Here is a 13,069-nt window from a genome sequence, read left to right as displayed (position 1 = left end):
ATTTAATTAAAAATGTATTCGTTTATTTTAGAAACAAATCTAGCTTAAACATTTAAAAAGTTTTCCTGGGAACCTTAATGAAACTTTGTCACCATTCATAGGGAGTCTTCTGGCCAACCTTAACCAGAACAATCTGAAGTACGGCAGTGAGATGGCACGCACACCGTCCTTCATGCAGGGAGCTGTGAATCCGTCATCGCCCAATAAAAACGCGGGAGCTGACAAGATGATCCTGCTGATCTGCAATAGAGCCTGCACTGGCCACCAAGGACGGAGGTACAGAGCGCACAAACACCACCCTTCTCCCTGTGTGCCTTATTCATCAATATCTTACTGAGAATGTTCTTAAATTAGTTGAGATGAATTCTATGTAAACCTCATATTTTAACCCATAAATCATGTGTTTTAACCCATTTTTAACATTTTACATTACAGTGTGGCTACTAACTAAACACACTATCTAAAAGTAGAGAGCCCTGCACTGATCTTCTAAAATCAAATGGTCATGAGAATTTGCCTTGAAGTCATGAAAAAAATCATAAATTTATTTACAGTTACCCATGTTTTTAAATGGATTTTAATTATTAAATGTATTGGAGCACACTCATAGAATCCAAAAATACATTGAACAAAAAACAAGCATTTTGTAAATGAGATTACATGTATAAATTCACGTTCATGTTCAGCATATGGTACTAACATATTTAATGTGTTATAGTGAAAAGAAAGTGCTCCAAGTAACTTTTAAAATCACATAATTGTTTAATACTTTGTTTTAATAATGATGGCTTCCTTTGTCCTTATACTGCCCTTATACTATTTCTTTTGTACTAACTGTGCAAATCCCAAATAAGAAAGCAGTGCTGGATGTCAGAATCTTCATTAAAAACTCCATAAGTGAGTCCCCTTGTTCCCCTTCAAACAGAAAGACAAGCATGATGGAGTTACCTCCAATTTATTTGATTCAAGTAATGAGCCAGGAGGTAACAGACACAAAGGCACCCTAAAATATCCATCTGCTCCACCATCCACAAGCCTGACTGACTGTGTTCAAGCAGCATAATGCACCAGACCAACATCTATCTCAATTTACCATAATTATGTATGTATTTTTAAGTATTTTTATAGTTAAATGTTTTGGAACAGACCCATAGAATCCAGAAAAAAGCATTGCTGCATATTTGAGGCTTCGTTAAAAACTCCATAAGTGTCTCTTTGTGTCCCTTTGAACAGTAAGACGAGCATAATTTAAAAGTAACAGAAGAATTGTGACCTTGAAATGTCATCACTGTGTGAATATGAACGTGACTGAAATGTCAGAGCTGTTTCTTTCGTTCAAGGTTTGGCCTCCCGTTTGTACTTTACATGGAGCGCACTGTGACCTGGGACGTGCTTCAGAAGGCAATTCTGGAGAAGATGCATCACCTGCTGAGACAGGGGGTTTACATCCAGGTCAGTACAGGGCTGTCTATATACTGCAACATGGAAAAATAAATTTTACATATAAATAACTGTAAATTAAAATGGTTCTGATCTGGGTGATCTGCTGTAGGTGGGACCCTTTAGTCTGAGAGTGGTTGGAGTGGTTGGCATCACGTACCTGTTGCCTCAGGAGGAACATCCGCTGTGTCACCCCACTGTGGAAAGGTTGGTCTTTGCCTAAAAAAAAAAAAAAAAAAAAGTGCATTAAAGGAGAAATCCTGTGTGAAGTGGACTTGGGTTATAGTGAAACATGGTAACAAGAACGAATGTTGGTAGAATAGCCAACTTCCATTCAACCTCAGTATTCCCAAATACAGTGCTTTTTGGAACAGCCTTACAATGCAAGAGATAGGGGCATACAGCTACCCATGCAAAGTAATGTCTCTATTTTTACACCATTAACAAACTGAAAGTAACTCCACACTTTATTGGTAGAATTCTGAGGATCCTAACATATAAAACGAGGCACTGAAAGCTTTAAGTGCAAAGATAGTTTATTAAAAACACTGTTTATACACAGAGTACCTTTAAGTACTTTACTAAAGGTCTCATTTCATCGTTTTTTCATTCAATTTGTGAAAAAAGTGTTCCTGTGATCCGAAATGCTTTAGTCCGGTGGAGGAGTTGGGGAGTAGAAACGATAGGATTTCAGTTTTTGCTGATGAATATTCATACATGCAAAGATATCGTCTCTGATTGGCTAACAGCACTGAGACAGACACCAGTTAGAAACGTTTAAAAATAAAGGCATTTTAACACTTATAACAGTCTTTGCAATGTTATATGTTACTTTACAGCATGTGTAATAATGCCCTGCTAAGAGCAGTTCAGCCACTGATCTAGTCTTAGAGTCTCTGTAAAATGCAAAATCCACCGGAGATCCTATTTAAACCTATAGTTACTTAAACACAGAGGTGGGTAGTCCAGGTCCAGAAAGTAAAAATACTCCCTGGGTTTTTTTCTGAATATTTTCTTTTATTAGCTACTGCAGACAGTGGAGTTTTAGGAAGAGTTTAATGTGCAGCATCATAAACAAGTGTTTCGCCTGTAGAATGGAGAAAAGTTCTAGAAAAGTATTCGTTATATATATAAATCAGCAGCATTAAATTCAATGTGGTTGAAAATTGGTATGCACGTAGTTTCTATGCTTGTCCATATTAGAAAAAAAAAACATCTGGCACCCTAGTGTAACCAGTGCAAAAAGTTAGTCAAGATCCCAGCATGCAACCTTTAATTTTTATATTTAGGAGTGTACCGAGCACTGCATGCATTTTTCAGACTTTCAGACTGATGTAACTTGCATGAACTTGTTGTTTTGCCTGTGAGTGTTTTGGTCTTCTCCGCTGTTTACAGTGGACAGATTCAGGATTGTGAAAGAAGTGTATTTTGGTTGTTTAAACTAATCTGTGTTTTGCAGAGCCTACAAATCCTGCGGGCAGGGGGGCCCTCCTCATGTCAAGATTGTGGTGGAGTGGGACAAAGAGACCAAGGATTAGTGAGTGCAGCCTGAATAGCAATCACTTTGAGCCTGCTGCTCTTTGATGTACTGTAGACTTCTAAGTGTGCTTCTGAAATGCCGTCCTCGGAGAGACAGAGTCATAAATTATGTTCAAAAAGTGCAAAATATGGAAGAAAGACCTTGACTTGAGTGAAATTAAGGATATTTTTTTAAGTGTACCGGTAATTGGATGATTCTGACTCTCTGTGGTGCTGTGCTTGTTAAAATTCCTCAATAGCACAGTCTTAGGCCCAATCCCATTCCTTAGCTGTACATCTACACCCTTGTTTTGACTGACTGATGTTTGAAGGGGAACTTAAAATCATTCCTATGAAATTCGACAACACTTCAGAAAAAAGACCCATTTTGGAATGCACTTTAAGGACAGGATAAAAAAAAAAAGATCAATACAAAATTACAAAAGAAATTGTGCTTATGTAAATGCACAAAACAAAGGGGAAGATATGAGTGGTAGATTCATGGTGTGAAATGGGATTGGGCCTAAAATTAAGCATTTAACTAGTTTGACAAGAAACGCTACATATTTCAGACAAATACGATGAGTTTCTTTGATTTTACCAAATTGAAAACCTCTGGAATAAAATCAAGAGAAAGATGGATGATCACAAGCCAACAAACCAAGTTGAAGTTCTACAAAAGCAATGTGTAAAACTGGTGGAGGAGGAGAACATGCCAGGATGCATGAAAACTAACCAGGGTTATTCCACCAAATATTGATTTCTGAACTCTTAAAACTTGAATATGAATATGAACATTTCTTTGCATTATTTGAGGTCTGAAAGCTTTGCATCTTTTTTGTTATTTCAGCCGTTTCTCATTTTCTGCAAATAAATGTTCTAAATGACTATTTTTATTTGTAATTTGGGAGAAATGTTGTCTGTAGTTTATAGAATAAAACAACAATGTTCATTTTACTCAAACATAAACCTATAAATAGCAAAATCAGAGAAACTTATTCAGAAACTGAAGTGGTCTCTTATTTCTTTCCATTGCTGTATATGTTTATGAGAAATATGTATGTGTTTAGTAATGTGCAACGTGTTTGTGTTCTGATTTTTTCCCCCCTCAGTCTGTTCGGCCACACTGAGGAAGAGTACATTCCTGACGCTGAGAGCGTGTACCTGCACCGTGAGCAGCACCATCAGCCCCAGGCCTGTACCCTCGCTCAGTGCTTCCAGCTCTACACCAAAGAGGAACAGGTAACGACCGGGCCTCGTTCTTCCATTCACATCATCAACATTAACATTTCTCCTTACTGCAGTAAAAGCAGCAGGAGAATCCAGCTCTGCCTTTTCTTAAACCTTAGATAACCTTAACAGACATTAAATGCCAGGGTTACCTTATTTCTGCTGCCCGTGCTGTTTAGTCAATTGCTACGTTGTGCAGGCACGTCTTTAACCCTGGACTGGTGCCACGTGCAGTATAAATATGCCCTGTGGTGAGCTGGAGCTGGCGGAGGCTGTTGGTGGTGTGGTTTGAAGCTCTTAGCTCTTAAAGTGGAACAGGAGCGTGGTAGTGAGTGTTAAACTGAGCTCTGTGAATCTCGTCCCACGAGGCTAATTGACACGCCTGCAGGAGTGTGCAGCAGTAGTGCAGCAGTGCAGGCGAGTGTGTTCAGCTGTTCACTGCTGTTTTTATGTTCTGTTGGTTCCAGTTGGCCCCAGATGATGCCTGGCGATGTCCACACTGCAAGCAGCTGCAGCAAGGCCGCATCAAGCTCAGCCTGTGGACCCTGCCTGATGTTCTCATCCTGCACCTCAAGAGGTTCAGACAGGTACAGCTACCTCTAGACAGGGATGGGCGATATTGTATTTAATTATTTTTAGTACTAATATATTTTATTGTTTAAAAACTTTCGGTACCTGTTTGATACTTTGAATTCGGTACCGATACCCAAACAATACTTTTTTTCTGTATCTTTTTTCTAAATTGTAACCAAAAAATACAAAAAAACTATAAATATTCTCACAAAACATATTGATTTAACAGACATGAGTATGAGCAGACATCTCTTTCTCATACTGTCACCATGAGAGGCTACCATACCTTTTGGATCTTGTTGGAACAAAAACAATTATTTTTTTAATGACAAATTATTTGTAGCGCTTTATTAAAGGAGAACTCTGGTGTAAAATGGATTTTGTTGTAGTAAAACATGATTAAAAAGTACTTACCCTTAATAAATAGCACACCTCCGTTCTCCCACAGCTTTCTGAGATCCAGATATTTAAACAGTTTGTCCAAACACCCTTCAGACTGGGTCACATGGGGCATAATTTACCCTGATAAATCACTTTTTACACCGTTATCCAGTAGCTCAAAGTAGCTCCACACCTCCTTGCTAGAATTCGGAGAGCCCTGACATTTAAAATGAGGCATTAATAACTTAAAAATGAAGTCCATTTTACACCGGAGCTTTTTAAGTAGAAATGTTGGTTATCTATACTTTACGGGGTAATTATTTTACAGTCAACTTTTTACTACTTCTTACATTTTTACACAATTATCTGAACTTTCTACTCCTTACATAAAAAAAAAACTGCCTCTTTACTCCTATTTCATTTCAGCTCGTTTTCATTCCCGCTTCTCATCTTTCAATAAAACCCCTATCCAGATAAATCTCTCCTCCATCCAGATAGAGTGAATCTGATTGTGATTGGGTGTAGAGAAGTATAAACATATACCATTCTGACACCCTATTGGTCGTGTGCTGGTCCATCACACCTGCACACGTCACGCCACCACTCCCACACACACACTTCAGTAAGAACATAGCAGACGAATGTAGACTAGTATAAAGATGATCCGTGCAGAGACTCAAGAGAACTCCAGACAAACTCCAGTCCAACTAAACTCCTTTAATATATTTACATTCTACTAAAATACATTCATTTACAATCAGCATATATGCAGCTGAAACAGGGAGGAGCCTAGTGCAACCCAAATTATATTATCAACATTAACATTTTAATATTTTAACATTATAGTGTGCACTATAGGACTCTGTGGTTCAGCGTAAGCTTTTGTTCTTAATGCCATTTCCCCCTTACATTACTTTTACTTTTATACTTTATGTAATTTTGAAACCAGTACTTTTGTACTTTTACTTAAAGAGTAAAAAGCTTGAGTTGATACTTCAACTTCTACAGTATTTTAAACCCTAGTATCTATACCTCTACCTACAGAGTAATTAATGGAGATATTTTTAAAAAAGCACATGGTATGCTAAAATGCAAATATGGCTAAGAGGGAATGAACAGCAGTAATGATTGGTTCATTCCTGTAATGTTAACTTGCCATTACCTGCTTTTGTGTATTTATTTAACTAACGTAACTACTAATACCAGCGCTCTAATGGTGCTAACATTCTGTAGGAGGGAGACAGACGAGTGAAAATGCAGAACATGGTGAGATTTCCGCTGGTCGGCATGGACATGGCCCCCCACATGGTGAAGAGAAGTCAGAGCAGTTGGAGTCTCCCGTCTCATTGGTCCCCCTGGAGGAGACCTTATGGCCTTGGTCGTAATCCGGAGGACTATCTGTATGACCTGTATGCTGTATGCAATCATCACGGCAACATGCACGGAGGACACTACACAGGTAACACCCGGCAGTAATGGATAAAAAAAAAAAACTCATTAAAAACCTCCAGTCATGGAATTTAAAAATAGCAATTTGGAAAAATAAAAATACCCAGAAAGTTTTGGAAAAGTCATGGAAATTTGGTCTACAAATCTTTGCGTTTCAGTTTATCGATGTAAAAAATCTATTTTGAGTTAACAAATGCGTCAGCTCAGAGTTACTTCACACAGTGGAGCTCTCAGTATCTGACACACATTTTATTATTAAAGATTGTGTGTCAACATTTTAACTGATATAATTTTAGACCTACTATAATTTTATTTTTAATGTTAATTATAGTTTTAGTTGTTTTTGGTTTTATTATCTGTCTGCACTGTTTTAAAAATCGTATGGTCATGGAAAAGTCATGAAAACAATCATGGAAATGTATTGGTTAAAAACGTGTATTAACCCTAAAAAAGAACCTTATTGAGAGTTTATTCCAGATGATTTTGGAGAATTTCATGTCAAAAAATAAGACATGGTAGAACTAGAAATACAGGGTTTTTCCATGATTTTGACAAATTAACCCTCTATTGCATTGTTTTGCTTTCAGGCAACAAGATCCCTTTAATTTTTAATGTTTTATGCCATAAGAAAGCACTAATTAAAAAACAAATGTCTGTTTAAAGAAAAAAAAAACTTTCTACCCGAAGGTGAAGTAATATTTTTCTTATAAAATAATATAATACAATATGTGCATCAATATATAATTAAATATGTTTTATTTTTTTTTTACTTTAATTTACTTTATATATTTAAAACAGTTTTTTTCATGTGTTTCCTCAGAACAACATTATGCTGTCAGACCTCTTTTTAAGCAGCGCTTGTTCTTTCCTCCAAATAAAATAAAATACATGGCACACATTAAGTTTCACTGACAAAACCATAATAGAAAAGCAAAACAAAACAATTATATCCTTTTAAAGACAACACAATTCTAATTAATCATAGTTTAGGAAATATAAACTTCTTCTCCTGTTGCAGTCCACACTGTGTGTATGGATTCACAGTTATTATATATGGGAACAAACACAATAGACGATAACATGATTCAATATCAAATATTATTAAGGTTGTGTCCATTTATTGTACAATAAGTCAATAATGTAATTATCATGTTAGGTTTAGAAAACATCCAACATCGCAAGACTAAGGGACCACTTCCCACGTAGCTTATTTTAAAACGGCAATCACGCAGACTACAGTCCAGTATACTCACCTCTGAACATAGAAAGGGCTAGCGTTGTGGTTAGCGGCTAATGCTAATGCTGCTGCACCCAGCCTTAGTGCTGGAGAAACTGTACTGAAAACTCAACCTTATAACACTGTACTTCAGTGGAGTGCCTTTACTGCTCCTTAATGCCTGACTGGTAGAATTCATACATAAAGCGCACTGTCGATTTTTTTTTTTTTTTTTTTTTGACAATAAAACGATTTTAAATGCGCCTTATAATATGTTTTTTGCTACTGCTAAATGTAATAGTACCAGATTTAATGTATACAAAATTACGATTTTTTTTTTTGCTTTTTTTTTATTACATTTATTTTCTTAAAGAAAAACTGTTAAAAACCTAAAAGTCAGAAGTAACAAAAAACAGTAAATATATAAACGTTATATATTAAAATATAAACAACAAAAAAAAATGTATGGAATTTGTCAATAAATAAGCCCTTGCGTGAGGGCCCAAAGATGTCCACGATGCGATAAAGCTGAAGGAACTACAAAATTGACAAATAACTGTGTAGAAATTCAGGTATAAACACCTGAATTTGTTCTTTCAGTATATATACTCCTTACAAATCCACCAATGGCTTTGTTTTTCATGCACAGCTTCATGCAGTAGCCAAAAGCATTGAAAAAAACTTAAACACAATATTGCCTGCAAATTTCAGGGCACAGCAGAATCTATGTGGTATATTTGAGTAATTATACTTAATTATCGATTGTTTAAAAACCTAAAAATCTGAAGTGACAAAGAAAATATTGAAAAATTTAAACAAAAAAGAACTAAATGGAATTTGTCAATAAGTAAACCCTTGTGTGGGGGTGATGTCCACGATGTGATAAAGGAAGGAATCACAAATTTGACGAATAACTGTATAGGAATTCAGATATAACCTCCTATATAATTTGTTCTTTCAGTATCTGTACTTCTTTCAAATCCACCTATGGCTTTCATCTATGAGTTTTTCATGCACAGCTTCAGCCAAAAAAGCCAAAAGCATTGGAAAATAAACAAAAACACAAACTTACCTGATAAAAATCAAGGCACAGCAGTATCCATGTGGTATAATTGAGTAATCTCAATTCTCGATTGTTCAAAACCTAAAAATCAGAAGTGACAAAGAAAATGTTATAAAACTTAAAATAAAATGGAATTTGTCAAAAAATAAACCTGATTTTATTGAGTAGATGGCTCAGTCTGCATTTGCCACTCATTATAAACATGTTAGTATTTTATGTTTTATGCAGCATTTGTCTGAGTTTGGTTCTTCCTCCCGCAGCGTACTGCAAGAACTCCATTGACGGACAGTGGTACTGCTTCGATGACAGCGAGGTCCAGCCCGTGGCTGACGAGGACGTGTGCCAGCAGACGGCCTACATCCTGTTCTACCAGAGGAGGACGACGATTCCCTCGTGGTCTGCCAACAGCTCTGTGGCGGGTGAGTCACCAAGCCCTCTCTCCCTCCCGGAGCTGGGTGGATGGCAGATGAGCTGAGTGCTGAGGTTTCAGCTGACTGGCGTGATGTTTCAGCCCTGGGATAACACTTAATCTGAGTCTGACGCTCTCCAGCCTGCCTGTGGCACAACAAACATTAATATTTTCCAGCCAATGACATGATAGTGACACAGTCAATTCAGACTTTTGCCCTCTCAGCAGTTTCTTAAATAGCAGTGGTGGACGAATTGCACAAACCATGTAATTGAGTTGAAGTGGAGATACCCAAGGTAAAATACGTCTCCAGTAAAATTGGAGCTCCTTCTTTAGACCTCCACTGGAGCAAAAGTACAAAAGTGTTTTTAAGGGATGGAATCAGTATATAAAGCTGCTTTATATGTTATTAGACCCCTGTTTTAATAAGTAATTGTTAGGGATGGGACATTATGGCTGCATTCACATTAGGGGTGGGCGATATGGCCCTAAAATAATATCACGATATTTCATGTTATTTTTGTGATAACTATACTATATAGGGCTGCAGCTATCGATTCTTTTTGTAATTGGGTACTCTACTGAAAAATCGGTTCGATTAATCGAGTAATCGGATAAAACATTTTTTTTTGTTAAAGAGCAATTAAAAAGGAATTTTACTCAATAATGAATGACCAATTGGTTTCCTTTTTTAGATAAGTTATATTTTTAAATTCACAACATTTCCAAATTGCAAATACAAATAAATAAAACACAATAAATAAATAAATACCACAATAAAAAAAAAAATAATTACATTACTTTCACATTTGGATTTCTTGTAAATAACAAATATAGGGTATAAATCAATAAAAAAGGCATAAACATCGTGTTTGTGTTGTGCATCTTAGCTTCTGAGACGTTGTCAGTTCTGCCAGTGTTGGATCAGTGTGCTGCATTCTTTTACCACCAAGCCGCTTCTCCAAAATATATCAGGACCTGTGCAATAATTGTGACACACAAGTATTACAAATGTTGCTTTTTTCTTTATTTATATGTTGGACTATTTGGGTCTAATTACATCACTAAGACTAATAACTCTAATAATAAGTTCATGGCCATGCATTTATTAAGATTGACACCTATCGCATTGGGGCACATTAGACACTAGTGGTAATCAATATTTTACCCAATAAATAAGAGACACACTTCCTTATATGAACAACAGTGTTCATACAGTTTTTGTCTCACTGGCCAAATGTACTCTTAGATGAAGAAATCAAGCATTTAGTTTCCAGCCAAAGTAACTTCAGTTTAGCTAACTTTTAACATTTTTATTGTTTATATTCTGAACTGCACAGCGCTGTGTTTACTGTTTAAATAAAACGCCCCTAAAACGCCTCTCATGCGCAAACTGATACGTGTATAAACATATCAACGTGCGTTCTTTACCAAAAAAAAAAATATATATATATATTAGAGAGATGAGAGATTTGTAGCTTTATAAAGGGAAATGGATGAGTTAGCAGCATCTTTTGCTGGATTGGAGAGTAAACAGCTGCTCTGAAGTTCATGCTCAGGTCAAGGAGGTGAAAAAAGGACAGGCGGTTTGCTTTTGCTGTTTTTTTGCAGCTATAGCTGCACAGCTGCACCAAGAGATGTGTGGGTACGAGGGAGAAGCACGTAGCGCTAATGCGTAAAAGCAAAAAGATGCATCAATTAAAATTTGACCGTTCACATTCATGTCGCATGGATCAGCTACATATCCGATTTAGGACCACATATAAAAGTGACTCAAATCTGATTTGAAAAATTTGATTTGGCACGTTTACGCAGCCATGAGAAAATCAGATCTGTGCCACATTGAGCAAAAAAATCAGATTTGAGTCACTTTAGCCTGGTAATGTTAACGTAGCCTATGTCAATAGCATACATGGCGTTAAATATCTATATTTTATTTCAAACTTAACAAACACTAGTTTGTTAATGGTATGTGTCCACTAGCACTTTTCTTTAATGCATTCAGTCATTCCATGGGTTTAGAGGTGGGGCAGCAGGAATAGCTGATTGGCTGAGCAGCAGCAGCAGCAGTGTTCCTCTGATAGCGGTGAGGCACAGCTGATTGGAGGTCAGCAGTGGGGCGGTATTATTGTTTTATTGATTGAATGATCTGTATATTGTAATTTGACTGCATACCAAAGTACACAGAAACATCACCCACACCTATAGCACAGTTGAACCTGAGAGGGCGCTGCAGAGGCAGAAATTACCACAATAAAAGTGTTTTTTAAAGGTTAGGAAAGGTTTATAAAATTTTTAAACAGGACTGGTATGTTTCATTTTACCTATTAATAAAAAATATGGTTTATTTAGTGGCTTTTAAATGTAAAACTGTCTTGGTTATGAGGTTTCTGACAGTATTACTTTGTTTTGGCCAGGCTCTACTAGCTCCTCGTTGTGTGAGCACTGGGTAACCCGACTCACTGGCAGCAGACCACCCAGTCTGGCCTCCGGAGCCTCCTCACGGCGCACATCCCTGGCGTCTCTGGCCGAGTCCATGGAGTTCCCTGGGGACCGCAGTGAAGACGACGGTGAGAAGCATGTTTGGGCTCTTAAAATCTGCTTATTCTGATTCCTATTCTTTAATAATTCAATTTCTACACAATCTCTGACTCTCTTAGTGTTTCTGTGCCATTTTTCTTGGCTGTAGCTCATATAAATAATATACAGTGCCTGTTAAAGGTTTTGTACACACTTTCTCAATGTTTTTATATATTATTTTATTGCAGAAGTCATCCAGACTATGAAGGAACACATACAAAATCACGTAGTAACTTAATAAAAAGTGTTAAACAAACCAAAATACATTTGCATTCAGAAGATGTTAACTTCCGGTTTATGAAGCTGGTAACTCTGATGAACTTATCCTGTACAACAGAGGAAGCTCTTGCTTTTCCTTTCCTGGGGCGGTCCTAATGAGTGCCAGTTCCATCATAACATTTTTTATGTTTTTTGGATTGACTGATCTTCATTTTTCGTTATTTCTTGCTTCTCATAGTCTGGATTAGAACATTGCTCAAATATTCACTATTCACTGTATACCTGTAACTCTACCTCTTCACTACTTTACTTTAACTGATGCTCTCAAACACTTTATTAAGAGACAAGAAATTCAAGTAATTAACTCTTGATGAGTTCAGCACAGCTGTTAACTGAAAGCCTGAATTCCAGGTAACTCTACCTCATAAAACTGACTGAGAAAATCCAGCCAAGAGTTTTTAGTATAGTTTGGACTTTAGTATTAATCTACAATGTAGAACATTTTAAAATAATAATAAAAAATGTTTGTGCAAACTTTTAACTGGTACTTTATATCGATTGTTGAGTTTAAATAAACATTATTACCTTTGTCTCATGCAGAGGTTTTAAAACACTGGTAAATTTGTATGTGGAAGCACTGTTAAACAGTCAGAGGTTTGTGAAAATATGCCTTTTAATCTTTTGGGTTCAATGAATGTGCCAACACATCAAATTCAGTGTTTTTCAATGTTTTTTTGTGATAGTTGTGTTCATGATAAAATGAATCCTTATTTATCCGTCATCTGCCTTTCTAAATCTGATTTGTTTTTTTTTGGATGATATTATTACATTAATTACTGCACTAAACATTAATAATGTCCTTTTAAGACAAGGCAAGAACATAGCGAAACAAAATGCAATCACAAAACGGCTATTATGATTTAATATATCACAATATTTACATAGGTGATAAAAAAATTGGCGTAAAATCATAGCATCCAAATATTATATA

The 13,069-nt window shown here is 36.4% G+C and overlaps 1 protein-coding gene across 2 annotated transcripts in view; it reads left to right on the top strand.

Annotated features, from left to right (window-relative positions):
• Positions 1 to 13,069, top strand: part of usp31 (ubiquitin specific peptidase 31) — a 42,095-nt gene that overhangs the window by 19,170 nt on the left and 9,856 nt on the right. For both annotated transcript variants that reach the window (XM_007237383.4, XM_007237382.4), the window contains exons 7-15: positions 102 to 276; positions 1,341 to 1,452; positions 1,553 to 1,647; positions 2,900 to 2,977; positions 4,071 to 4,200; positions 4,656 to 4,775; positions 6,376 to 6,601; positions 9,131 to 9,289; positions 11,697 to 11,849. In XM_007237383.4, the coding sequence (XP_007237445.3) occupies positions 102 to 276; positions 1,341 to 1,452; positions 1,553 to 1,647; positions 2,900 to 2,977; positions 4,071 to 4,200; positions 4,656 to 4,775; positions 6,376 to 6,601; positions 9,131 to 9,289; positions 11,697 to 11,849 (1,248 nt within the window). The remainder of the gene's footprint in view (positions 1 to 101; positions 277 to 1,340; positions 1,453 to 1,552; positions 1,648 to 2,899; positions 2,978 to 4,070; positions 4,201 to 4,655; positions 4,776 to 6,375; positions 6,602 to 9,130; positions 9,290 to 11,696; positions 11,850 to 13,069) is intronic.

Source organism: Astyanax mexicanus, chromosome 3 (assembly GCF_023375975.1).
Source record: "Astyanax mexicanus isolate ESR-SI-001 chromosome 3, AstMex3_surface, whole genome shotgun sequence".
NCBI classification, from domain to species: Eukaryota; Metazoa; Chordata; class Actinopteri; order Characiformes; family Acestrorhamphidae; genus Astyanax; species Astyanax mexicanus.
This window is presented reverse-complemented; position numbering and strand designations above follow the sequence as displayed.